Raw genomic sequence first — 27,276 nt, forward strand, 5'->3', positions numbered from 1 at the left:
CTAGACAGTTAAGATGCACATCAAAGGAATAATTTCCGTGCACCCAGACTCTCAAATCTTCCCATACACAGGAAGGTGCCAAAATCATTAACCTGAGATGTGTCTGGGGGTTGGTTTGTTTATTTTTTGTGTGTGTGGTTTTTTTTTTTTTTTTTGATTAACAGTAATCTTTGGATGTTTGACTACATGGTTTTGTTTTGTTTTGTTTTTTTCCCAGCAAAAACTCCTGTGTATCCTGGCTGCTCCTTTACCTCTTTAAACAGCCCCTCAGAGCTCTCTGAGAGGCTGCCTTCCCAGGCTACCGTCCTAAGTAACGTCCTTGAATAAAACATAATTTGCAACTTTTAGGTTCTGCATTTTTTTTTTTCAGTTGATGGAAGGTACTTACTCCCAAGCACAGTTTGAAAACACAAAAATGAATAACTTTTTTTTAAAAAAAGTCACAATTCAATTGTGGGTCAAAGTGCCTGATCTGTTATTAATCCCTAGGTTGGATTCAGAGCATAAACTGCATTATAATAATTTGAGAATATTATTTGTGGTCAAACCTCCAATCTGAATATTAACCTGAAATGTTCACTCCAGTATTCTCACACCAGCACTGGAAGGTGATTTGCCTCACTAATCAAAAGGCAAAATTGTGGTAGCTCACAGCAAAAAAAAAAAAAAAGTAACAATGAATGTATGTATGTTCATACGTAACTGAAAAATTGTGCTCTACACTGGAATTTGACACAGCATTGTAAAATGACTACAACTCAGTAAAAAAAAAAATGTTAAAAAAAAAAAAAAAAAAGGCAAAAGAAGCCTGTCATGCTTACCACGTGCTGCAACTCTGGTCTGTCTTCTAATTCTTCCACAACCTTTTTAATCTACAGAAAAAAAGAAACTTGAATGTTGCGTTACGTGGACACAAACACAGCTGCAAAATTATCTGATAAACATCTCTCTTCTTTACAGCGATAGTGGTCCCAGACACTCATCTGTTTTAACCCACATAAAAAACAAGAGACACTCACTGAAATTTTATCCTCATTGTCCAGAAGCATGTCAACAGCTTTCTGTAATATGAGAAAAAAAAAAAAAAACAAAAAACCACAGTCACTGAAATTTGCCAAAGAAAAAGAGAACAGAAAAAAACAAATGTATATGGTATTACCATTAAAGGTAGAGGCCTTTTTTTATGCACCTAAGGAGGTTCATAGCTTTACAGTGGTCCTTAGGTGAGATGTTTCTAAATGTGTTTGAAAATGGGCTTCAATCTGAGGTCTACGTGCTTTTGCATATGACTTAAAAGGACGCCTTGCTACCACTCACTAATACAAAACACCTTGACTGCATATATTCTAGGCTCCCCGATGTCCCAGGTGTCTTTGTAAGTTCTCGTGTGACTCTCAGTAGTTCCGGGGAGCGTACCGTGCACAGCACCACAAAAATGAGCGGTGCTTCTGGCCACCCGAATATTCAGTGTGTCCCCTACAGATTCAGAGTCCACAGATATAAGGAGCTGGTCTTACGTGGAGCAGAGGACAAACAAAAGGAAAAAAAAAAGATATTTTAAGTTTCATAATGATACAGTTTCTGGATTTTTAGAATTCACTTTCGCCACCTCTAACATAACCGGATGGCGTTTGTGACGAGAGGTGGGGGGGAAGAGAGCCCACAACACTGAGGCTCCTTCACACCCCTGAGTCTTGGTCTCGACTCTGCTCTGCCACTGCCTCCCTGTCTGCTTTTTTCTCTCTGAAGTATTAGGATGTTGAAAGAGATTATCCTTAAATTATTTCCTAATTATGAAGTACTATGATTCCTTAACTTTGGTTCATGCTCTTGAATAGCGGTTACTTTGAGCTCATTCATCTTCTATCTGTGGCTCCATATGCAGAACTAGGCTCGTGAGACACGTGGTGGGGGTGGAACAGATGTAAGGGGAGACTATATATGGAGAAATGTAATTAATTTTTACATAAACTTCTTATCCTCGTAATCATTTTCTGTCCTGTACCTGAACTTCCTCAGAACCGCACTAATTCTTTTTAGATCTGTGGTCCCTAAGGATTTGATTCTTCCAGTGCGAAAAGTAGGCTAAAAGCATCTTTCAGAAAAAAGAGGTAGATATAGCTCCTATTTACATTAAGTTTAAGTGCATGAAGTCTAATATATAGCACATAGTAGATATATAACATAGCACATAATACCCCCAAATATAGTAAAAATACAAATTTTAAAAAATCCAGGTAACTCTTTTGCAGCCTTAAGGGTGTTACTCTTAACCTAAACTTTCAGTTTTTGGAATAAGAACTGTTTTTATGCATCCCCCTCCATCATGAGCACTTGGCATTAGCTTTCTTTTTTGAGACACACACACAGTTTGTATCCCTTTACAAAGAGCCACTGTGAGCTGTGGAGGTTGGGTGCCCTCATCAGACAAGCAGTCCGCTATTCAAATCTGTCCTGTAATAAGATAACCTGGACCTGAAGTAAACTGTCCTGGACCTGAGCATCACCTGAGATCAATGGAAACTCCACATGCTAGAGCTGTGAATGCCAAGGGAAAAGAAGGCAACAAATGGATCAAAAGAGTTTACTTAAAATTTTAAATCTGAGACATACAGTTAACAGGGTTGATGAGCTAAAGCATATGGCTGGATTCTTTGTTTCTGTGAATCATATGAATTGTTTTACTAAAAAACTATTTCACACACACACAGCTTAAAAAGTTCCACATCAAATTATGATTGCTTTTACAGAATAACCGCGTAAGTAAAGGATTCCTGAGTGCCAGCTACTAACGTAACATCTAGTGGGGGTCAGGGTGTTCTGAACATCATCAGCCAAGTCACATGACTGATTAACGCCTCCAGCACATGGATAAATGTCTCATCAAAAATTTGGAATAGCACACATAATTGATCAGCATTCAATTAAGAAACACATTACCTCAGAATCAAAATCCATTAATAAGACAATTTTATCCTTGATAGAACTGAAAAGATTATGCTTGTGGATCAACTGGAAAACATCCTTATGTCTTAACGTCAAGTATATTTCCAGAGCGTTGCCATAGTTTTTGTCATAGGTGTACCTGGTAAGACAAAAACTTTCACATTAACGTTCACCCATGCTTCTGATTAAACACACACTATACACATGTACAGATCATGTTTTACCTTAATGAAAACTGAAAAACTTGCCTGGAGAGAAAAGTTCACTTTATTTAAGAAAACTGTTCTTTCAGATTTAACTATAACGCGACCAATAAGTATTTCTTTCTCAGAACCTTGCTTCCCATCTCACCAAAGTTTTAGAAAATTTTTAATACCCAACTAATAAAAATTTTCCTTTATAGAAATTCTCAAAAAAATTTTTATAGGAATTTGTATATCACATAAAGAATGACACAGAATGAAAGACATTCTTATTCTGGTAATTAAAAAAAAAAATCAGTAAAAATTCTTACAAGCATGACCCAGAATGAAAGACATTCTTATTCTGGTAATTAAAAAAAAAAAAAATCAGTAAAAATTCTTACAAGCAGGGTTCAGCTGACAAATGGGTGACATTCCAAAAGCTTATTCCTAAGGAGGTTATATAAAATGTAAATGTGCTTTTCTGTTGAAACAGCGTTTTTCACATTGCTTAATTCCCTAAGCCGGCTTCCTAAAAGCCAACTGAACCTAAATTGCACTGTGAGTCCATTATTAGCCCTACAGAACTATTATTAGTACAGTGTCAGTCCTACAGAGTCCAAGGGAAACCAGAACACTGTTTCCAGAAGAGATCAGTGCTCCACAAACATGACTCCTTTTGTGGAAAGCCTTAAACAGCCCTGAATTCCAGGCCATTCTGGTGTCGGAGGAAAGATGTTAAGAAGCTGATGGAGCGGGTTGCCTGAGGTTGGGGGTGGTGCAAGGAGGGGCCGAGGCAAGACGGTCTTGCTGAGATTTCCCACACGCAGTGTGCTTGTTCCACTAAACCAAAGCCCCTAGAGGGCCTGCGTGTGCCTTACCCGCTCCTGCACCACAGGCATGTAGCACAAAGCCCGGGACCCCGACAGTGCCCAATAAGAAAAGCATCAACCAAGCTTCCATTTTCTGAGCCCTGACTCGGTCTCAGGCATGGCACGTCGTTTTTGATTATGAAGTTTCATAATCGTTTTGGAATTATGAAATCCATCCCATGAAGAACTGTGTTATCACCTGGGATCTCATGGATGAGGAGTCTAAGGTTTGAGAAATTTACCGGCTTGCAGATCCAAGGATGACGGCACCCAGGGCCTCACTGGGAAACTGATCTGGGCGAGGATCTAAGACCCAGTCCCCTTCCCCCACCAGGCCACTGCCTCTACCCAGGGCTGCTGACAAGGGTTCCTCTCCTCTGGGATCACATTACCACTGTACCGTTTCATACTTTTTCCTTCCCTTCCCTGCCGGCTGTCCACTCAAGGTTTATGAAAGGTTTTTACTAAGAGTGAATGTGGGAAAATGGTATATAAACTTTGTCCTTCCCATTCAGTTTGCCAGATTTTAAATACGAACAACTTTTCATGTAGATTGATTTGGAAAAAGCAGCGCTAACAGGATACTCACAGTTCTGCCAGGGTTTTAAGTAAGGTCCTGTTCTGACTGTCTTTCTTCAGATGATCTCGGACTGCTTGAACCATCACCGAATTGTTGTACAGATCTCCGGGCCATTCCCGGATCAACGTGGCAAAGCCCTAACCCAGGCGGGGAAAACGGACGAAGAACACTCTTTAAACAGGAAAATAATCCAGAGAGTTCCAACAGTGCCTCAAAGTATTTGTGGAAAACAGACAAAACCATTTTACGATTAAAACACTGGTCCATGAACATATTGTCAGTTTTCAGACTGCGGGCCTGGGGATGGCGAGGGGAGGCAGAGAATGACTGCACATCTCCACTCGCCACTCCTGGGGAGCAGGCGGGGCCACCACTGCTCCACCTACTGGGTGAAATGCACAAGGAAGCAAGCCCCCCTGGTCCTTCCGTAAAGGGCCACTGCACAAAGTTCAGGTCTGATTCGCTCTTTCCTCATCCTGGACTGACTCTAACATTTGAGGTCGTCTTTAACATCTCACAGATACTGTCCAAGTCAGCTGCCCTCCCCACCACCATCTGTGCCCTTGAGGTCTGGGCTGCCATGTGCACTGGTCGTGAAGTCGTCACCGCGCTGCCAGCAATACGCACGTGGCGGCTTTGCTCCCACGGCGGAATCGCCCTGCATCCCACCTTCAACAAGTTATCATCTCTGTTCTTCTTCCGTTCCTGCCTCTAAATCTACTTTTCTTTGGGCATTTGGGACTTTGGTTCAAGTCTTATCCCCTGCTCCTAACCCTGGCTATCTAAGGATCTCAGATTTTGTGGTTCCGATAGAAAACTCCAGATCCCCTGACTGGATCCTCTTTTCCTCCATGGCTGATTCTTGGCCAGTGTCCTGGGCAGCCTCTGCCCTCCTGAATCCTAACTTTAGCTCTTGTAACTCAGAGTACTTGTAACTTTAGCCCCTGTAACTCAAAGCAGTTTCCTTACTGATCCTTGACAACTTTCAGCTAAAAAACTTAGATGTTTCCAAAAGATAGCAAATGTTTGAAGTAAATATTTTTCACATTTTTGAAAAAGATCGTATTACCAATATTAAATAACTCAACTAATGCTTTAATGAACTACTATGAATCGGTTTAAATGGTATTTAGAAATGAAAACAGTGTGGTAGAATTTGCTTCTGTAAAGTACCAGGATTTGGTAAGAAGAAAAATCACCAAAGAATCAGGAATATAGTTTCCATTCAGTTCCTACCCACTTTGTACTGAAGTAACCCCTACAAAGGGTGATGGCAAAAGACCAGAACAACACGCAAACACAACGCACATTCTCCAAACTGCAGCCTTCCTTCATATGAGCATGGCTGCAATTTGACTGGAGAGATTTGGGGAGAGGCTTCAATAAGTAAAGATGATATATTTTATATAATGACTGAATCAGAGCATTAAAATGTTCTCTGAATCAAAATGATACTTTGGATGATGTTTCTGTTTTCTTAAGACTCTGAAATTTATAAGATTAAAAAAAGTCTTGAAAAGATTTCCACTCCAACACTGGCAGCTCTCAGTAGCCTTGAGACCAGGAATAATACTGTTCAGGGAAAGAAGAAACCTTGGCTCCTTTCCCCCCTTTTTCTGATTCAGGCAACAGCCTTGCAGTACTGCCAACTTCTAACACAAAATAAGACAAAATGACCGGTCATATTGTGCGATAAGAACATGATGACTCCAGTGTAAACTGAAACAAACATTTATCACATTTCACGTTAGGCTTTTCTCTGCTTAACTGGCTTTGTGCACCCTTGAAATAAATGTGCTTAGAAAATACTGATGAGCTGCCACTTTGGAAAACAGTGTGGAGACACCTCAGAAAACTGAAAATGGAGTTACCATATGACCCAGCAATCTCACTCCTGGGCATATGTCTGGAGAAAACTCCAATTCAAAAAGATACATGCGCCCCAGTGTTCACAGCAGCACTATTTACAATAGCCAAGACATGGAAACAACCTAAATGTCCATCAACAAATGAATGAATGGATAAAGAAGTGTGGTGTATGTACACGTGTACACACACACACACACACACACACACACACACACACACACACAATGGAGTACTACTCAGCCATAAAAAGGAATGAAATAAGGCCATTTGCAGCAACATGGATGGACCTACAGATTATCATGCTAAATCAAGTAAGTCAGAGAAAGACAAACATATGATATCACTCATATGTGGAATCTAAAAAAATGACACAAATGAACTTACTTACAAAACAGAAACAATCTCACAGACATAGCAAACTTATGGTTACCAAAGGGGTTTGGAGTGAGGGATAAACTGGGAGTTTGCGATTAACAGATACACACTACTAGATATAAAATAGATAAACAACGAGGTCCTAATGTATAGCACAGGGAACTATATTCAATAGGTTGTAAAAACCTATAATGAAAAAGGTGTGTATATATATATATATGTGTGTGTGTATATATATATGTGTGTGTATATATACACACACACATATTCTTTTATGTATGTGTATGTGTGTGTGTGTGTGTGTGTGTATATATATATATATATATATATATATATATATATATTTGAATCACTATGCTGTACACCTGAAACAAACACAACATTGTAAATCAACTATACTTCAATTTCAAAAATACTGATGAAATCACCCATGGGGCCTTTATTATTAATTAGAGGACACAGTTATCAGGGGACTGTCATGATCAAGTGGGCAAAGTTACAGCACCCCTCAGTGCCCATCAGAGTAAGTAAAAGTTTAAAGAGTAACCAGTAGGATGAGGGGAGGGTGTAGCTCAAGGGGTAGAGCGCATGCTTAGCATGCTTGAGGTCCTGGGTTCAATCCCCAGTGCCACCTCTAAATAAATAAATGATAAACAAACCGAATTACCTCCCCCAACCACAAAAATTTTTTAAAAAAGTAGTTTTTGGATTTGGAGTTTATGAAGCCTTAAAAAAAAAAAATACGAACCAGTAAGTGAAATGCCACAGAAACCATCCCACTTTTAACATGCTTATACATTTGCCATTAATATTATGAAGCAAAGCTTAACTCTTTGCAGTAACTCTGCTGTTAGGGGAAGGGTATAGCTCAAGTGGTAGAGCTCATGCTTAGCATGCACAAGGTCCTGGGTTCAATCCCCAGTATCCCCTCCAAAAATAAATAAATAAATAAACCTAATTGCCTGACCCCACCTTAAAAAAAATAGGAAAAGTAATTCTGCTGTTATAAATTAAAAGGCAAGGTGATATCCATTTCAGTAGAAACCCCTTACAAATGAGTCATGAAACATCAGTACCTCCCAGGAAATACTGTGACTTCATGTCTTTTTAGGAAGAAGAGAAAATTCCTGAGAAATACAATTTCTACTTTTCTCCTGACCTTTAGTGCTATTTAGTGGCACAAAATTTTCATCTATTTTATATGTGATCAAACGTGTTGCTTTAGAACACTGCTTTCTGATCAATTATGTGACAATTTAATTCAAAGTTAAACATGACAGAGAATGACAGAAGCTAAAATATGAATTATTTATAAGAGCTTATGACAAAAACAAATTATTTATAACCTTTTTAATAGTACTGATCAGGCAGACACCTTCAAACATTCAGGAAAAACATCTACAAACTCTAAATTTAAGTCATGCTTATTTCTTTCAGTCTCAGGCAAAAAGCCTTCCAGATATGAAGTAGCTGGGTAACTTTAATGAAACAAGACTGAAAACAGTTTCTTGAAAAAGTAGGAGTTAAATCATGTGGAAGAATCGTAACAGAATCATAAAAATAACAAAATCGCTTTTCTTCCCCCACGGTTAAATTACATTACGTTAAAAAGAGGACAAGAATAACTAAGCTTAGGTATTTCTAAATAAAGGCCATACTCTCCCCATCATTTTTCACAGAACACTCATAAATCTCTTTCTTTTGGGAAGATGTACAAAGATGGATTATTTATGATAGCCGCTCCGTGTACTCAGAACATACTGGAAGGAAACAGAAGTCCATCACGAGTCTATTCACTCAAGAAACCTTTTCCAATAACTATGGCCAATAACTGCCTCTCACTAGATCTCTTATAACACATAGCTCTTCCTGTCTTAAGTTATTTTCTAGTTGCTTAAAACTTATTAATATGGTCTCCCCAGTCATTCTTAAACGCGTGTAAGCCTAGGGCTGTGTTTTGATTTCTCTTGGACCCAACTGAGTTCTCAGCCCAGTTCCAGACCATGGCAGGTTCTAAATGAAGATACACTGAATTGAACAGGATGGGAAATGAATCGGAACCATGCTTCCAGATGACATCAGTTGGTACCCAGCATTAAATGACAGAAACTATTACCATAAACTCGTCTGTACAGCCCTGGAAATGAACAGGCCCAGGCTGGCAGAGAAGACTAGATTATATTAGAACATGGGCTAAAAAGAGAGGACGATGAGGAAATGTTGCCTCCATTAGTATACACGATTATTAAAGAAATATTTTGTTCCAGTTTAATTCATGCTGAAGCACTTAATTCCTCCCTGCGAGAAGAACAGACTCTTTAACAGTAAAGGAACTGCGCAGGTCACGTGTGCATCAGGATGCTTGAGGCTGACGGATCCAGAACGGCTGACAGTAACTGACCAAACACTGGAGTTATCAGGGTAAACATTCACTATCTGAAAGGTCCCTTGAGATCTTAAGCTCTAAAAATAGTCTCAGGGTTAAAATGCAGTATTTGCGTTATTACCCCTCCTTAACTTGAATCAATTATCGGTATTAAAAAGTAGGCACCCCAAACATAAGGAGTTCCTTTTCTCATTCCCTCTTTAGTCTGATCGCCTCCTTCTGTTTCTTTAAAAAATATTTATAATTAATATAAAATTAATTAATATAATTATACTTTCTGCAAGACACCCCACATTCTTACAGGCAAGAGGAAAGTTGAAAATAAAGTCTTCCTTATTTTTAAAACATAACATCAGAATATACAGAGGCAGCGACACCTTGCAACAGACAAAGGAGGCACCAAAAATGAAAACGTATCACTGGGTTGGGCCCCTGAACTTTATAAGGAGCTGAAGACATTGCCCCTTTTATGAAAGGCTGTGAAGGCTGGGCAGAAACTGGAGAACAGCAGCCCGCGGCCCGAAGTCTCCTGGTTTATGGATCTTTCCAGCACCGGTTACGGCTCTGGAAAACAGCTTCCCACCCTCGTCCAGAACCTGCCTGCAGGAAATCTCATTTTTTCCTCTGGTCAGAAGTGGGAGGAGGCTGAGTCTTTACCACACTTCATTTGACAGCTTTATTAGAGCTCCCAGCATATTATGTAATAACATCTTTTTTCTGTCTTTCGTGTGTGTGTGTGTGTATGGGGTAATTAGGTTTATTTATTTACTTATTTTTTTTAATGGAGGTACCAGGGATTGAACCCAGGATCTTACGCACCCTAAGCACGCTCTCTACCACCGAGCTATACCCTCCCACTAACTTATCTTTTTATATTAGGGGTTCTCAACCTCAGTAGTGTTGACATTTGAGGACAGAAAATTCTTCAGCATTGGGGCTGCCCTGTGCCCTGTAGGATGTCCAGCAGTATCCCTGCTGGCGTCTACCTACTAAGTGCCAGGAGTGCCAATTCCTCAGTTGTAACAATCAAAAGTGCCCCCAGATACTGTCAGAGGCCCCCGGGGTGGGGCCAGAATCCGCCCCTGTTGAGAACCGCTGGTTTGCGTGCCCGGGGGTGACTGAGACGAAGAGCTGTCGCTGAATGAGCATCACTTTGTCCACGCTGGCGTGCCGAGTGCCTGGCATACTCCTAGAGCCTAGGAGGCACTAAACATTTTCTGAATAATGTTAAAAATTATAATCCATTTAGGGTGCATATAAACACCAAATTTAAAATCTACGCAGAACTATTTTTTAAATGGATGGCCTTGGGCAAGCTATTCAATTTCTATAACCGTCAGTTCCTCTGTAAAATTGGGTACTACTATTCATAGTGCTGTTGAGAGGATAACACTAGAGCACGCATGTTAAAAAACAAAACAAAACACAATGTAGGGCAGATGAGCAATTCAGGTACCACCTTCCTCCTTAATCAATAAACAAACAGATCACTTCCAATCCCCGTCCCCACTCCTGCCTCCTAATTTCTCTTTAATCCTCCTTTGGTGAACTTAGTTCTGAGACCCATGCTTTAGGAAGTTCTGAATTCTTTCGGGGTAACAACCATCAATGGCTGCTGCAATTCTATTTACGAAATTCCCCAAATGGCAGCTGGTCCTTTTCCTTCAGCTCTATCAAGGAGGCAGCTTTAAGGAGTCCGTCAAAACGTACATTTATTAGACATATTCACTAATAATGTCTACGTAACCATTAGCTGACATCAGAGTGCATCTACCCCAGTTTCCCCTACTGCGTACAAACTGTGAAGCTGTTTCCTTGAAACCAGTTGCTCCACTGTATGACTTCTAGATTTCTTAACATTTTCCCACTGGGAACAAGTAAATAGGATGATGCTAGAACGTCATACCTCATAATCGCTTTCCAAAAATTCGTGTAAGATCATTTCATAGATGAGTGGTTTCAGAACTGGATCCCCTCTTGGCAAATAAGGACTGATAGCCTAAAGTAGGAAAAGGAAACAAAAAAAATTTCTTTGCAAAGTAGCAAAACAGTTAAAATGGCCACACTACCCAAAGCAATCTACAGATTTAATGGGATCTCTGTCAAATTACCCAGGAGAGTTTTCACAGAACTAGAACAAATAATCCTAAAATTTACATGGACTCACAGAAGACCCAGAATTGCCAAAGCCATACTGAAGAAAAAGAAAGAGGCTGGAGGAATAAACCTCCCAGACTTCAGACAACACTACAAAGCTACAGTAATCAAAACAGCATGGTATTGGCATAAAAACAGACATATGGATCAATGGAACAGAAGAGAGCCCAGAAATAAAGCCACACACCTATGGTCAATTAATCTTTGACAAAGGAGACAAGAATATACAGTGGAGAGAAGACAGCCTCTTTGGCAAGTGGTGTTGGGAAAGCTGGGCAGCTGCATGTAAATTAATGAAGTTAGAACACTCCTTCAGACCATACACAAAAATAAACTCAAAATGGCTTAAAGACTTAAACTTAAGACACCATTAACCTCCTAGAAGAAAACATAGGCAAAGCCGTCTCATATAAATCGTAGCAATGTTCTCCTAAGGCAGTTTCCCAAGGCAACAGAAGTGAAAGCAAAGATAAACAAATGGGGGGGGAAAAAAGTAGCAAAACAAAACTCTACTCCAAACACGCAGAAAAGATAAAAGTATACATTTACTTTAAAAATTTAAGGCAACAAAATACTTTGGAAAATTAATAATCAAGAGAAAAGATTCAAATAAACTAGTTCCTTGTAACATATTACAATATATTCTAAAAAGTTATATGAGGTGTCTACATTGTATGAATGAATGAATAAAAAATTGCCTTGGTTAAGTTAAACTTTCTCTGGTCTTCCTTGATGAATGAATGAAAGTCTAAGTAATAGGAGGGAGAATGTTACAGACGATAAAAGTCAACTTAAGTGATCAAGGAGTTATAGGTCATCTACGCATCTCTTTTTCCCCCTTAAAATGGAACATGTCAACCTTTAAAAACTCATAGCCATTGTCTGAAATGGAGGGGAAATGCAGCTTGTGTATTAACACAGCTATTTCAGTGCTGTGTTAAGTGTCGAGTTTCCAACACTGTAATGACTCTGAGTCACCAATCACCACCCTCTGTCCTGGGGACCCAGAGCTCAAGGCACTACCCCCAGGGGCTCACAGCCTCAGAGGGAAGACACGCAGATTTCTAAACAGTGTCACACAGAAGGGTTAACGAGATGCTGTGGCGAAGAGAGGTGGATCCTGGGGACTGAAGCAGAAATGACAGACGCCAGGGGTTGGTCTATCAGGCAAAGAGAGAACGGGAAGGGCACCCCGGCAGAGGGAACAGCAGGAGCGAGGGCACAGAGCCATGGATGTTCACTCTGCATGCAGGGAGGTCAGAGTGGCTCCAAGATGAGGGACGGGGCCACAGAAGGGAGATAAGGCTGGAGAGGAAGCTGAGGTGGGGTCATGAAAGGAACTCGGATCTTATACTCTGAGTGGGAGGGAAATGAGAGGAGCATATTTATTTTTCAAACAGCTAACTCTGGGTTAGGGTTGAACACAGATCTACCAGGAGGCCCGTGCACTAGCTCAGGCGGGACCTGAGGCAGCGGTCCTGGCGGGGAGGAGAGGCTCAGCTGGTACTGCCAAAGTAAAACTGAAAAGCACTGGAGATAAAACAGTGTAAGGAGGTGAGTTCGATGATTTCATCAAGACAGTGGCTTTGAGCTATCAAGCAGGGAAGGAATGGGTATGATTATGAAGTCATACACATAGACTCAGAGGGGCGGGACCAAACTTGGGAAGGAAATGGATCCACGGTGATTTGAGTAATCATTATCAGTAGCATACACAAGGGAAAATGGCCATCCCACACTTCCAACACAGATAAGGAATTCAACATAGAGGTCTGGGTTCTAGAGCCATCGCGGTAAACATGGCCATAGGGCTGGGTAAGATTGTCCAAGGTCAGCCCAGTAAACATGGAGGGAAGTGTCCCCGAGGGTCTCCCGGGGGAGAAACATTTTTGGAGCAAGCACAAATGGAGTCATAGGGCGGGCCAGCTGAGTAACTGGGATTTTTACAAACATGTTCATAACTCCAGGACAGGACTGACAAGGCTCCCAAATACTGAAAAGATTACAAAAAAAAATATTTTAAACAGACCTGCAGACATACGAGTACCTTACTGATTAGTCGATATTGTACACTAAGTTGAAAGATGGAAAAAAAATGAAATACCAAAAGTATTTGTTGGAGCGACCTGGTCAAAATTTTCCATCTGTGTTCTGGCAAGTAAAATATTTGAAAATGCATGAATTTGCCAGTACATCTGGAAAAAAGCCTTGTGCTTTATAATCTACTGGATGAGACTATATCTTTGTTGTATATTCATTAAAAAGAACATGAAAACTTCGTCTGATCACAGAGAGAACTGGGGGCAGATAAGAAAGTCAGCACATCATACATGCAATATATATATGCATATATTTTATACACATAAAATACAAGCCAGATTTGTATTTTGTAACTAATTTCTAAAAGTTCGATTTTTCTTTCCAGCTGGGACAGTACTCGCATCCCAGTAAAGAACTGATTACTACTGTCTTAATTTTATTTCCATTTCAATATTAATATACTACATATAAAAATTTAAGACTTAAAAATAAAGTTATGCTCACCTTAAGCTGTCCAATTTCTTTAAATTTATAAACTTCGTATTCCCAGAGCGCTGCATTTTTCCCAAGAATTTTCTGGCATTTGCTGGAAGTAAAAACATCCCAGGGAGAAACAAAGTATAAATAAAGAAAATAAACAGAGACAGAATAAGCAGACATTTCCCCTAGTGGTTTAGATAAATCTCTTCTCCCAGAATTTTGACAAATTTCCATCTCAAGTGCCAATGAACATTAAAGGTATTTACTAGTACTCCCTTAATTGCATATATAAAGTTGATGGAAATCATGAAAATTAATACACAATACTTATAAAGATGAATCCGTTTGAGAAGACCTCAGTTAGGAGGTGTCCACAATGATTTTCCTGTTCTGAGTTTCCTGCTTAGCCAGATGAGCACTGCTAGTCTAGGGGACCCTTCTTGCCTTGAGGAAATGTCATCATACCCCAAAGTGCCAATTTAAACCACTTCCTGAACAGTTTTAGATAACAGAGTACAAAATCAGATTTCGGAAAATTAGAATCCTACCAGAGTCTATAATCTGGAGAAATATTTGTGTGTGAATACAACCTTACTTGATTTACACATCAAAGAAACACATTTCCCTAAAACAAGAGATAAAAAGCAGATGAAGACTAGCTTCCCGGGCTGCCATGTGGTCCTGCCGACCACGCTGCACAGCTCGAGGGGGAGCCACTCACAGACCCACACGACCACTGTGCACCGTTTATGTTTCCTGTCCACCACACACCCCTGCAAGCCATGAGCCTGGGGTCTGATCACTTAACTGCCATTCTCTTGCTGGGAGACAGTTCTTCTCGAATTGTGAGCAGATCCACTGGCTGCCTTTATTCTGGACTAGCCTTTCGAGGATGTCGAGTGAACAGCTCCGGAGGGCAGAGGACACAGATGGTGTCTCCCTCCAGAGCAAAGGGCAGGTCTGTTTACCGCCCAGTAAAATAAAAAGAATGTCTTCCTCTAGAGTCAAGGGCAGGCGGCCATACGGCCCATTATAAAAGAATCAGACGCCCTAAGCTCAGGGCCCCTCTCCTGTAACACAACCCACGGCCTGTGCAGGGCCGCCCCGCGCTCCCCGCATCGTGCTGTGAGAAGCGGGTCTGTGGGATCGGGCGCGGGGAGTGCTGGCACCAGGGCCACAAGTGCCGCCGCCGCAGACAGTCCTGTGTCTCTGACCCAGAGTGTCGCATCTTCTGCCAGCACCCTTGAAACTAGCAGGCTAATTTGTTAGCTCATTAAAAGGGGAAGATCGCAGTGTTTTTGACACTTTTTTCATTAAATAATGAGAAAAACATTTTGCATTTGATGAAAATGACACAGTAGGTGGGTAAATAACATATCAATCTGTTCTGTGGTTAAAACCATTAATATTAAAAAAACACTGTTAGAAAGATGTAACAAAAAAGTCCATCAGCTGCAGAGACTGATCTATCTTTATTGTTAACACGGCTTAATTCTAATAACAAATGATTGTGAAAACGTCTTGATTACCGTGCCGCTACGTCATACTCTCCTTTCTCCACCAGGTGGTTTACATACGCCAAGCCAATGTCCTAGGGAAAATTAAATGATGGTATTTCATAATTAACTGGAATGAATGGAAAGCCGAGTCTCAATTGCTGAGCCAAGCATGAGGGTCTTATTAACCCTGCTGCCTGAAAGCTGCTTATCCACCTTAGTTATTAGCTTTATGTAATTATGCTCATGTCTTTCTTGAGCATATCTAAATGTACTTATATTTTCACACATTTCAGAGTTCACAATTTTCAAAAAAGTTACTACTTGAAAGGCTCCTAACCTGCCCTCTTCTAGAACATCTTCTACAAAAGAAATCTCCGCTACTGGAAGCATGAGCCAACGATTTCACGTTGTCACTGGATATAAAATTGGACCTTGTGCTTTCCTCTAAAAAATGTGGGCTGTTAAGGAAAATGAAATGACAGCACATCACATTAAAGGGACATATTAAAAAATTAAAGCTAACGTTCAAGTGAAAATGAGCTCTGAAAAACAGGTCGTTCAAACCCATGGGTTTATAGGTGAGGAAACTGGGGCTCGAAGCAGTGAAGTGAGTGGCTTCACTGGTATCCGTGTCCATCCACTTATCCTACTTTGGTTCTGAAAGGATTCAAGGCGGTCTGTGTCACCAGAGACATGGGACCTCCTGCTTGATCCTGGCTCTTATGAAAGGTGATTTCACTTGAAAGCGTTTTCATGAGAAGCTTAAACTCAGTGTACAGAACAAAACTTGGACTTCAAGTTCTACTTTATGCGCAAAGAAATTTCTGTGGAACTTCTTCCTGGATGGCAGACATGTAGGAACCCATTTCTCTCTCTGCCTGCCTTGTCCTAGGAGAAAAAAGTCTAGGCATAATTAACACATAGGATGTGCCCATTTCAAGAGTAAAGGGAAATACTCTTTCTAAAAGAATTTTTTTTTTAATTTTCTTTTTTTTAAATGGAGGTGCTGGGGATTGAACCCTGGACCTCGTGCATGCTAAGCACGTGCTCTACCACTGAGCTACACCCTCCCCCAAGGGAAATACTCATCGTTCTTAGCTTATCAGGCTTCTTTACGCTAAGAAAGAAACTATTCTGTAGGAAATCATATTTCAAATCTACTGGAGCTATGGAGTGAAGAAAGGGTGCTTAACTTTATTTCTCTGAAAACAGATCGCATAGCACAGGATCTATGGTGAGTCTTTCTGTCCAGGTTCAGAGAAGTGATGCTTTGTGTGCAGAAGTCAGTTTCTCCGACCCTTCTCCCCAGGTCCATGCCCCTCCCCACTGTGGAGCTTACTTGCCCATGCATCCTCTTTCTCTGTGCTCCATTAACCTCCACCTGACTTTATCTCTTTTCTCTTAGCATGAGCACGTTAAGTCTCTCTCTTACACAAAACACCCACCATAACCCACAGTCCTCCCACGATGTCACGGTCCCCGGCCACAGTCTTCCTCCTTTCCACATCACAGCTAGCCTAACAGTCTATATTCAACTTGACCTCATCATCCCCTATTCACTTTGACTCCATCAAGCATGTTAAGAATAAATAAAACATATACGGAAAATGCACTCATCAGTTTCCTATCACCAAACCCAACGCACAACTGACTGGCTCAGCCTCTCGTTACTCCCGACCTGCTTGCTTCAACCATACTTTTCTACTGGTTGGAATGCCTTGTACTCCGTTTCTAGAGAATCCTTCCTTATTCTCTGCAATTTTGAATGAATAATTAAAAAAAAAACCCACAAGATGCTCTAGTTCTCTCCCTCTTTCTCTTCCTTTCAGTTCCTGGGTGATTTCACTTACATACTCTTTGGGAATGAGGCTTTTCTGAGGAATTTTAAAGAAAGGTCTACCTAGGTGGGGAAAGTGTAGGCAGAAGGGATTTGTGCTGAAACCTGAACAGCCGTAACGGACTAGGCTTCCATTTTTCATCTGTAAACCAGGGTCCTGGGCTAAATGATCTCTAAGGACCCTTCATGCTCAGAGGATAAAGTTTCTTTTCTGCTGTCCATCTGCACATTCACTGTTACAGTTAGCAAAGAAATGGGCTTCCACTCACTAAATTTTTCCAGAGTCCAAAATGTAATAGAAATGTATTCGATGTCCTAGATTAGCATCCGTAACAGAGTCAGCTGGGTCGTTATTACGGATTCACGGAAGCAATCTAGTTTTATGAAACCACTCTTTTGATAAGTTTCAGGATAATGTGATTTTACCCATGATTTAAAGAAACGTAACTGGAAAACTTTGTACTGAAAGTGTCCTTCACAAATCCAGTTTCCAAATTACCGAAATTTCCAATTTACAAGCAGAAACTGATTCAAGACAATGAAATATTTTGACCTCACAGGTTAGAGAATTAGTTTGAAATAAATTCTCCGAAAGTAGGAAGAATCTGTTCTTTTCAAATTCCTTTCAGTCTTACGATAACTTATTGAAAGGTAAAGTTATGTTTCAAATAATAAAATTACACACTTACCAGAATCTTATGTCTTTTAATGTTCTTCTGGCTAATTTCAGCTGCCATCAGAGCTTCCTGTATTTATGTATAAGCATCATAAAAGGAACAGAAGAGGAGGGAGGGAAAATGAGAGGGAGTGGGAGAGAAAGATACTGAGGTTATAAACACTGTATTTATTATGTTTGAAAGTTCTGAGCTTACATAAATAAAACCCCATTTTCCCATGGCTTTTACTTCAAGCACAGGAATTTTTAATGTTATGGTTGAGTGAACCTCACTGAATTCAAACTCAAACAAAAGCAGTCAACCAAAATGAAGACTTCTCTTATTTCCATTTGAATTCATTTCCACATTAGGATATTGGAATCGCATTTCAGACACAAATCAAAATAGAACAAAATCTCCTCGGTTCAAACAAACAAACAAACAAAAATCCATCTGCCATTCTAAATCTGTATGGTATATATTAACAAAGGGGTGCTTTGCCTTGATCAAACATAAAAAGTAAACTACATGTATACATTTAGGTGTATCTACAGTAAGATTTTAAAAAGCTCTAATTTTCTTTTTCCTTTTATTTTGGTAAGTTTACACTTATTACTCTAACACAAATGTTTGAAACACAAAATTATTTCTTTCAGAAGCTACTGGATCTAAAGCAATAATAATAACTGGGGTATGAACTTGGTATCAATGCCCGGTGTTTACACTTAAAGCACCACATAAATGGACTATTTTTTGTTTGTTTGTTTTGGGCTGATTAGCATTTAAGACTAGCCAGATAGTTTCTCTAACTAAACCAACACAATAATGACTTTGTAGCTGTTGAAGTTAAGCAATGCTCTGCTTTTTTAAAAAAAGCCATGATGGGACATTATCTACTCAAATTCGTCTGAACCAAGACTTAACGAAATGGATATCATTCTACCAGAGCAGGTAGTTCAAACCATCCTGAACGAGTATAAAGTGACAGCTTTACTTTTACACGTGAAATAAGCACAAATAAATGATTTCACTAAAATATCCAAAGAGATGATTCTGAAATATTAACTCTATTTTATTTTCCTTGAAGAACCACCGAATAAACATGGCTATTGTCTGGACCTAACCCACCTCCTTCCTCCATCAACAACTCCTCTTCCGTTGAACAGTAAAGTCAAACAAACTCCTTGGAATCCTTTCCCCCCCTAATTTCTGCAAAGAGTGTTGGAAAGTTGTTAGCCTCCTACATACTATTAGCTTAGAACATTCTAATTTACCTACAAGAAAGATTTATTACAAAACCCTTTTTATCTTCTCTATGTTATGGACATGTCAATACTTTAAAGAAAGTACGAGCAAAACTACTTCGTATTTCTTCTTTTCAAGGAGCCAGTCGATGTGGTCGTCTTGGTCCCGCTCCTTGGCTACGACGACATCTCTTGGGCTCACGATGTAGAAGAGTGACTCCCCTTCTGAGTACTCTAGAGACGAGGGAGGAGAGAGCAACTTGTGACTCAACAGTAAAAAGCTCAGCAGTGGTTTTGGGGGACCTGGTTAGGATGCTCAACTTAAGAGGGAACAGAAGACTCTCCTCCCTTTAGAACAAGTGTGTTTGCCTGTGTCTGGAGGGAGGAGAGAGAGACAGGGTAGAGAATGACAGGCTATAGTCCAGCGCTTAAAAAAACATTTGCATGTAAAATTATTTGAAAGAGAAAAGGAAGGGAAAGAGAAAGGGAGACAGAGAAGATGAGAAGGAAAAAAGGGAGAAAAACACCAAAAAACTTAAAAAAAAAATCAGGTAGGCTTAAACATTCTGTGTTTCATACATTAACATTCTGACCTCAGCTGAAAGATCGTGCACAAATTCTCCGTGTCTACTGCATATAATTCATCTACTGTATATAAACTTTATCTATGGCCATTTACAGTGCTGTTCTATTTTTACAGAACAATTACACCCCACAGTCGGCGATAAATGTTTCCTCCTCATCAAGGTCAAGGCCATCTAAAGCATAAATGACAGACGCCCCAAGCCCTGGGGACATCATCTGTCATCTCAGCATGTTGTACACAATGCTGATCGTAAGGGCTTCCTGCAGAATTCAATTATAAGCCCTGTTCTGAAGGGTTTCCAAGGGTGTAGCAGAGTTTGCTCTGAGCAAAACACCCCGACTGGCTGCTTTCACTGGTGAATCACATTTGCTTTTTGGTAAGTCCAGAATACCCACTCACATTTCTCAGCTGATAAAGGACTTCATATAAAACTGCTCAAACAGATGTAGAATATTTCTTCACTTCTTTTGACAAAATGAGAACGGAAAATATTCTCGAAACATGTCAATTGTTTTTAAAGCAGAAAGGAAATTCTGTTTTATTTTCATCAATATATTTTTCAAGGGTATGATGACACCCAAACACAGATGCCCCCGGTATGTCTATATAGCAATGGTTCTCCTCTTTTTTTCTGAGTGATGACTAACTATTCATTCATCTACTCAACAAATACTTAGTGAACTAGTTATGTACCAAGCACTTTTCCAAGCTCTGAGTATCTGGTCACAAACAGGAAGCCCACGTTTCTGTCATCCCAGAGTACACTTTCTAGGGACATCAAGTTGGGAGTGATGTGGTGACCACAGAATCAGGCTGCCTGACATCAGCATAAGTCAGGGGTCACATTAAACAGTTAGGACAGTAGACCACACAGCCCCCTCACCTCGGTCCTGGCCCCATCTCCACCCCTCCCTCCAGCTGCGGGAACCCAAGCAAGTTCTGTGGCGTCTCTGGGCCTTGATGCCCTCGTCATTTTCAACATATCAGGCTTGCCCAGAGAGTCTCGAAGAGCCTTTCAGCAACTCAGTTTACGCTCCTGGTTGTGCTGCTTGAGCGGAGGGGAGGAAACGTAAGAAATAATGCAAGTCAGGTCCCTGATCACTCTCACCTAAGTGATAATCTCTGCATTCATTCTCCTGAAAGCCTCTCACTGTCAGAGCATCAGAAGAGATCTCTTCACACGTCTCGGGAAGTGGCTGGATAATATCCAGTCTGGGCCTGGCGCAGTATTCTCTTTCCTGGTTGGGGAAAGAGAGGGAAAAGGCTTGTTTTAATTACATTTCTATAAATGATACAAATTAATTCTAGTTAGCCATGATTAAACGCTTTGGTTTTGTAAGTTTGTAAATCCTTCTAACCACCTGTCGTGGATGGCTTCACAGCAGTGGTTTATTTTGACCTTTTTTTGTTTTTAATTGAAGTATAGTTGGTTTACAATGTGAATTTCTGATGTACAGCATAGTAATTCATACACACATATATATATTATATATATATATAAAATATACATACCTTTTCATATTCTTTTTCATTAAAGGTCATTATAAGGTATTGAATATATTTCCCTATGCTGTACAGTAGGACCTTGTTGCTTATCTATTTTGTATACAGTAGTTAGTATCTGCAAATCCCAAACTCCCAACTTATCCCTCCATCCCCCTTTTCCCCACCAGTAACCATAAGTTTGTTTTCTATGTCTGTGAGTCTGTTTCTATTTTGTAAATTAAAAAAAAAAAAAAAAAAAAAAAAAGACACAGATGAACTTAAGATTCCACATGTAAGTGATATCATATGGTATTTTTCTTTCTCTTTCTGGCTTACTTCACTTTAGTATGACAATTTCCAGGTCCAACCATGTTGCTGCAAATGGCATTATTTTATTCTTTGCTATGACTAAGTAGTATTGCATTGTGTCTATGTGTGTGTCTATGTATTTATGTGTATCCAGTCATCTGTTGATGGACATTTAGGCTGTTTCCTTGTCTTGGCTTTTGTAAAGCAGTGCTGTTATGAACATTGGAGTGCACGTATCTTTTTGAATTAGAGTTTCCTCTGGATATATGCTCAGAAGTGGGAATGCTGGATCATATGGTAAGTCTAATTTTAGTTTTTTAAGGAATCTCCATACTATTTTTCATAATGGCTGCACCAAACTATATTCCCACCAACAGTGTAGGAGGGTTCCCTTTTACAGACAGAAAATCAGTAAGGCAATGAGATACTAAATAACACAACAGAACAGTTAGACTTCACTGATATTTTCAGGACATTACTTCCAAAAAACCCAGAATTTACATTCTTTTCAAGTGCCTGTGGAACATTCTCTAGGATAGACCACATACTTGAACACAAAATAAGCCTCAACAAATTTAAAAGGATAGAAACTATTGCAAGCATCTTTTCTGACCACAATGGTATGAAACTAGAAATCAACCACAGAAAGAAAAATGAAGAAAACACAAAAGCAAGGAGACTAAACATGCTATAAAAACCCCCAGTGGGTCAATGATGAAATCAAAGAAGAAATTAAAAAAATATCTTGAGACAAATGACAATGAAAACACAAAATCACACAAAATCTACGGGGTCCAGCAGAAGCAGTCTAAGAGGGAAATCCACAGCAATACAGACCTTCCTCAAAAAACAAGAACAATCTCAAATAGACAACCTAACATACAACCTAAAAGAATTAGAAAAAGAACAGACAAAACCTAAAGTTGGCAGGACAGACATAATAAAGATCAGGAAGAAAATAAAAAAAATAGATTAAAAAAAAAAAAAAAAAGTCAATCACACGTATGTAAGAGAGACGCCCCGGGCAGGCGCCTCTGCGCCAGGCCAGCAGCGCGTCACCGTAGCCCTTTCAGCTCCAAGGAGCGGCTGCTACATCCCTAGACACCTCTGCTACATCTTCCTACAAGTGTGGGAGTCAGAATTACATCACAGCCTGCTCCGTTCCCCAGACCACTGCCGCTACTAGTAATTCCACTGGTAACGCCGAACAGCCAGAGACGATGGGGATGGTCTCTGTCTGCACTGCCCAGCGTGACAGACGTGAGTCACAGGTGGCTACCGAACACCTGAGACGTGACTACTGTTTGACTGAGAAACTGAATTTTAAATTTTATTTGATTTTCATTAATGTAAATTTAGACAGTCACACATGGTTAGTGAATACAGTTCTGGACAATGCATTTCTAGATCAAGACAGAAGGGGCAAAGATGCTTTGCTGAGGGCCTATGACAGTTCCACCAACCTAGCAGGTGATTGTACACACATCATTCTGAGTCCTTAAACCACCCCTCAGTAAGTATTGTTGTTCCCAATTTTGCAGATGAAGGGAATTAAAGATCAGGGAGTTTACGAGGTCAAAGTTACGTAAGTAAACGGTGAGCCAGGAGTTTGTGGGAAAAGTGGGACTATGGATTGGAAATAAAATTTGTTTTAGCTTAGAGCTCATGCTTCTTGAGCACATGAAACATATACTCGACCCTTTTCCAAAGCAACAAACCTAAAGCAGCGTAACACTGGTGCAGAAAACACAGATGAAAGGAACAGAAAGAAAGAAGTCCAGAACTGTCCCCTACTCTCCAAAGTCCCTCAGCAGAACAGTAGGCTTCAAAGATTCCTTTGATCGATTTTGTTAGGTTAACGGAGAGACAGTTACGTTAGCTTTGCATCTCATAAATTGAAAACATTCCAAAAGAGCAACTATGGAGAAATGAGAACTGTCTCAATCTGAAAACAATGATAATAAAGAGAGGAAAAAAAAAAAACTGGAAGATTTGAACATTTAAAAAATCGACTGCTGTAACAATGACAAAAATTAGCAAAATTAGAATAGCAAAATAGAAAAAAAAAATTGAACCAAATAACGTTAAAAGAAAACCACCTCGCCAGACCAATATAACGAGCTCCCTCATATGTGTAAGAGCTCCACCAGCAGTGTGAGTCGGCTCAGTATTTACGACTTTTGCTCGCTGGGCAGACAGCCCTGCCTCTGTGTGAACCTCCCAGGAGCAGGAATTTGGTCCTGTTGGTCTCTGCTCCTCAACCCTCAGTGCAGCTCGTAACACACACGCTTTAGTGACGAACGAAGGGAAAACAAAACGTTAGGGGAACGGGCTCATCAGTTCGGTTCTATCAACCAGATGAAGTAGCTCACAACCACTCTATGCAAGGATGGGCGGCTGTACAGGCAGAGGGAGAGAGAATGGAAGATGCGCCTAAAAACACGGCAACGCAGGAGAGCTTGTAACTGTGGCTGCAACCGTGAGGAAACGTGCACGTACGGAAAAGGGATAATGGGGGCCATGTGCCGGGGGATAACATTATGACTGATAAAAAATGAATTTTGTTTATGTAAACTGTCTTTTTGATACAAAAAAAAAAAAAAAAAGAAAGAAGGGGGACATGGCTGACCCCAAGCTTGCTTCTTTATTCCTTCTGTCTTAGTTTTACCAGTTCATTCTGTGTTTAAGGATTTCAGCTGTACTTTATAGTGTGACAGAAAATGAATAGTTACATACGCTGGCACATGCATTTTTTCAGACATTCTGATAGCCTTCTTCTAATTTTTTTTTATTTTAATGGAGGTACTGGGGATTGAACCCAGGACCTCGTGCAAGCTAAGCATGCTCTGTACCACTGAGCTATGTACCCTCTCCCCCGACACATGCACTTTTAAGTCACCTTCAAGACCCTCACGTCTTCCTCGGAAAAAATTCCATTTTCTGATTTGCCCTATAAGGTTGGCCTTTCTTGGTGTGCGCTCCTTTGCAATACTCTCTTTTATTAACAAAGGTTTCCTTTCATTCATTCTCTTGCTGGTCAATTGCTTATTAGGCGTTCCCTTTTTCATTTCGCTGCTTCTTTCCTTCCGTCTTTCAATCACATTCTCAATCCCCTCCACATTCCTCATCAAAAAGCATTGTATTTACTCCCTCGGGAGCCAATGCTTGCCTTTATTTTCAAAAAAATAAATAAAATAATAATAAACTGATGTCCTGCAACAGGGCTAGAAGCCAGCCCTATTGATTTTAGCAGGTTGGAGTGTTCACTTATGTCTACAGCATCCCATTGCCTAGCAACATGGGCACCCAGAGCTCCAGGTTACTATAGCGATGGTTTCTTGATGCAAGTGCTCGCTCAGAGCAATGCTGGAGAGCAGCCACCTCCTCAAAACTGGGACTCCCTGGGTTTTATCTCCCCATTTTATTCCTTGCCACTTGAAAAGAAGGGGGTAAAAGAAGGAGAGGATACAGACAAGGAGAAGCTACTTACTATAAAGGGTAAGACAATCAATTGCATTTCTTTTGTACACAGCATCCCAAAGAAAATCCTTTACAAAAAGCTCTCCTTGTTTACGCCTTGAAGCCACCCCAAACCCTTTCCTGGCAGGACCCCTGGACTCCGACAGTAAAGATAAGCTGGGAGTGGGGCTGACCAAGGCTTCCAAGGAAGACTGAGTATGCAGGCCCCCCGCACCGGCCCGTAAAACAGGCTTCATTCCACAGTCACGTATAATGAAATTCCAATTCTCCCCTGCTTCCTATGAGCCACACGTTTCATACCATCATCTGCGTGGGTAAGTGAGACTTAGCAACGATCTCTTTCAAAGCAAGAATCAGGCTACACAGAATCACTGAGCCGCTGGGAAGTAAACAGATATGTCTGGACCACAGGAAATAATGGGCCGCCCTCTGTAATTCACTCTGACCACAGGGACCCCTGCTGTGACAGCAGATCAACTCCACTGCTGTCATTTCTGCTAATGCACAGAGTCAGCTCGGTTTATTCGCCTTTCAGCAAGAGGAATCCTTCATTTCTTTTGACTGAAATACCAAGAGAGATGGAAACAAAAAGAGGGGGAAAAAAAGACTCCCTTTTGCTCAGTGGAAGGTACAAAAGCAGCCAATGAGTGGAGCTTCTGAAAGATAAGTATGTCAGGGCTGCAAAGCAATCTCTGCCGACCTTGTTTTATAGATCAGGAAGTTCTGCTCAGACTGTAGCTGAGTCTTTTCATGGGCAACCTGACCTGGGTAAAAGGCTACAAATGAATCCACACCTCTCACTGTATGTGCGGTGGGAAAAATTACCGTTTTCTCTGAAACCTCCTTTACGTAGGAAAGCACAACGAGCTGATCGCAGAGAGGTGCCAGTCCGCTGACGTGGAATTCAGTTTCAAACTGAGACGCTGCAAACAAAAGGGACAGAAGATTCACCATTAAGAGCAGCAGAAAGCAGCACACACAGGACACACTGACTGCGTATGCTGGGCAGACTCATTTTAGAAATCTAACACAAAGATAAACATACGTTCTTGACAACAATCAGTGCTGGAAAAGAGTATCTGGGAACTTACACTGGAAAATTTCTATTACAGGGCATAGGGTAGAGCTCAAGTGGGAGAGCACAGGCTCAGCATGCGTGAGGTCCTGTGTTCAATCCCCAGTCCCTCCTCTAAAAATAAACAAACCTAATTACCTTCCCACCACCAAAATAAAATAACACAATAATAAATAAAATATTTTAACATTTTCTATTACGAACAAAAAGCAAACTTGACAATAGCAGTAGCATGAATGGTCAGGAGTGATACGACCTAGTTTAAAAATGACATCGTTAAATCCCACCAAGACACTCTGAAATCCAAAAAGCCCAATGCAAATACTCATTAGTAATGATAATAATTTTACATTTTTAAAAATTAAATATTTTAAATAAACAAGTTTTTCACAATTAGGACATTATGGTGGTATGATGGTCACAAAGAATGCTATTTGTAATTATGAAACTATTATTATTCCTTTTGTTGTAACATTTAATAAACATTTTCTCCAAAGACATTTATCTAAGTATTTTAATATTTTATCTAAAGTAAAAAAAAAAGTGTGTAAGTACAGATTACATTATGACGAAACACTGTTATTTCTTAAGTGAAATGCAGGTCAAAGTAAATAAGAAACTTCTCTTTCCTTATTAAAGATAGTCATTAAAGCTTAGAAGAACTATTGCATCACTTAAGACATATATACATTTAATTACAATGGACCGCAAAGATCTTATAGAAGGCTCAATGGTAGAAGAGAAAACATTGCTATAGTATAATTCTGATGATTAGCTGTTGTAAAATATTTTAAATAAGTGACTGTTGTTTTAAGCAGCTAAGTTTTGGGGTGGTTTGTTATGCAGCAAAGGTAACTGATACAGTAGTGGTGCCGGGAAAAGTCTCTTCCAGCAATCATACATGGCACTTACAGATTCATTTGGGAGTAAACTCTCATTTGGACCCACCACATTTTCTAAGAGTTTCTTGATTCAGTTCTTCTCCACCGTTCTGTGGTATCAGCTTAAGGTTTAGTTAACTTTTACCATACAATGACCATCTTTTCCAAACCAGGGGAAGTCAGTATAGCACATTACAAACAATGCTGAATGTGGAGTCAGGAAATCTGGGTTATAACTGCAATTAACTGAACATTGAACCATCCATTTCGATTTCTCTGGGTATAGCTTTTCCCATCTACAAAATAAAGGAATCAGAGTAGAAAGAAAACCCCTAAC

General features: G+C 40.1%; 1 protein-coding gene across 4 annotated transcripts in view; it reads right to left on the bottom strand.

The window, feature by feature from the left end:
- The window catches only part of VPS41 (VPS41 subunit of HOPS complex), a 178,463-nt gene that overhangs the window by 24,657 nt on the left and 126,530 nt on the right, over positions 1 to 27,276 (bottom strand). For all 4 annotated transcript variants that reach the window (XM_014559811.2, XM_032484254.1, XM_032484253.1 and 1 more), the window contains exons 11-21: positions 25,809 to 25,906; positions 20,818 to 20,947; positions 19,242 to 19,357; positions 17,913 to 17,969; positions 15,417 to 15,478; positions 13,912 to 13,993; positions 11,117 to 11,209; positions 4,590 to 4,717; positions 2,941 to 3,085; positions 1,020 to 1,061; positions 822 to 872 (exon numbers count right to left, since the gene is read on the bottom strand). In XM_014559811.2, the coding sequence (XP_014415297.1) occupies positions 822 to 872; positions 1,020 to 1,061; positions 2,941 to 3,085; positions 4,590 to 4,717; positions 11,117 to 11,209; positions 13,912 to 13,993; positions 15,417 to 15,478; positions 17,913 to 17,969; positions 19,242 to 19,357; positions 20,818 to 20,947; positions 25,809 to 25,906 (1,004 nt within the window). The remainder of the gene's footprint in view (positions 1 to 821; positions 873 to 1,019; positions 1,062 to 2,940; positions 3,086 to 4,589; positions 4,718 to 11,116; positions 11,210 to 13,911; positions 13,994 to 15,416; positions 15,479 to 17,912; positions 17,970 to 19,241; positions 19,358 to 20,817; positions 20,948 to 25,808; positions 25,907 to 27,276) is intronic.

This window comes from Camelus ferus, chromosome 7 (genome assembly GCF_009834535.1).
Source record: "Camelus ferus isolate YT-003-E chromosome 7, BCGSAC_Cfer_1.0, whole genome shotgun sequence".
Classification (NCBI taxonomy): domain Eukaryota; kingdom Metazoa; phylum Chordata; class Mammalia; order Artiodactyla; family Camelidae; genus Camelus; species Camelus ferus.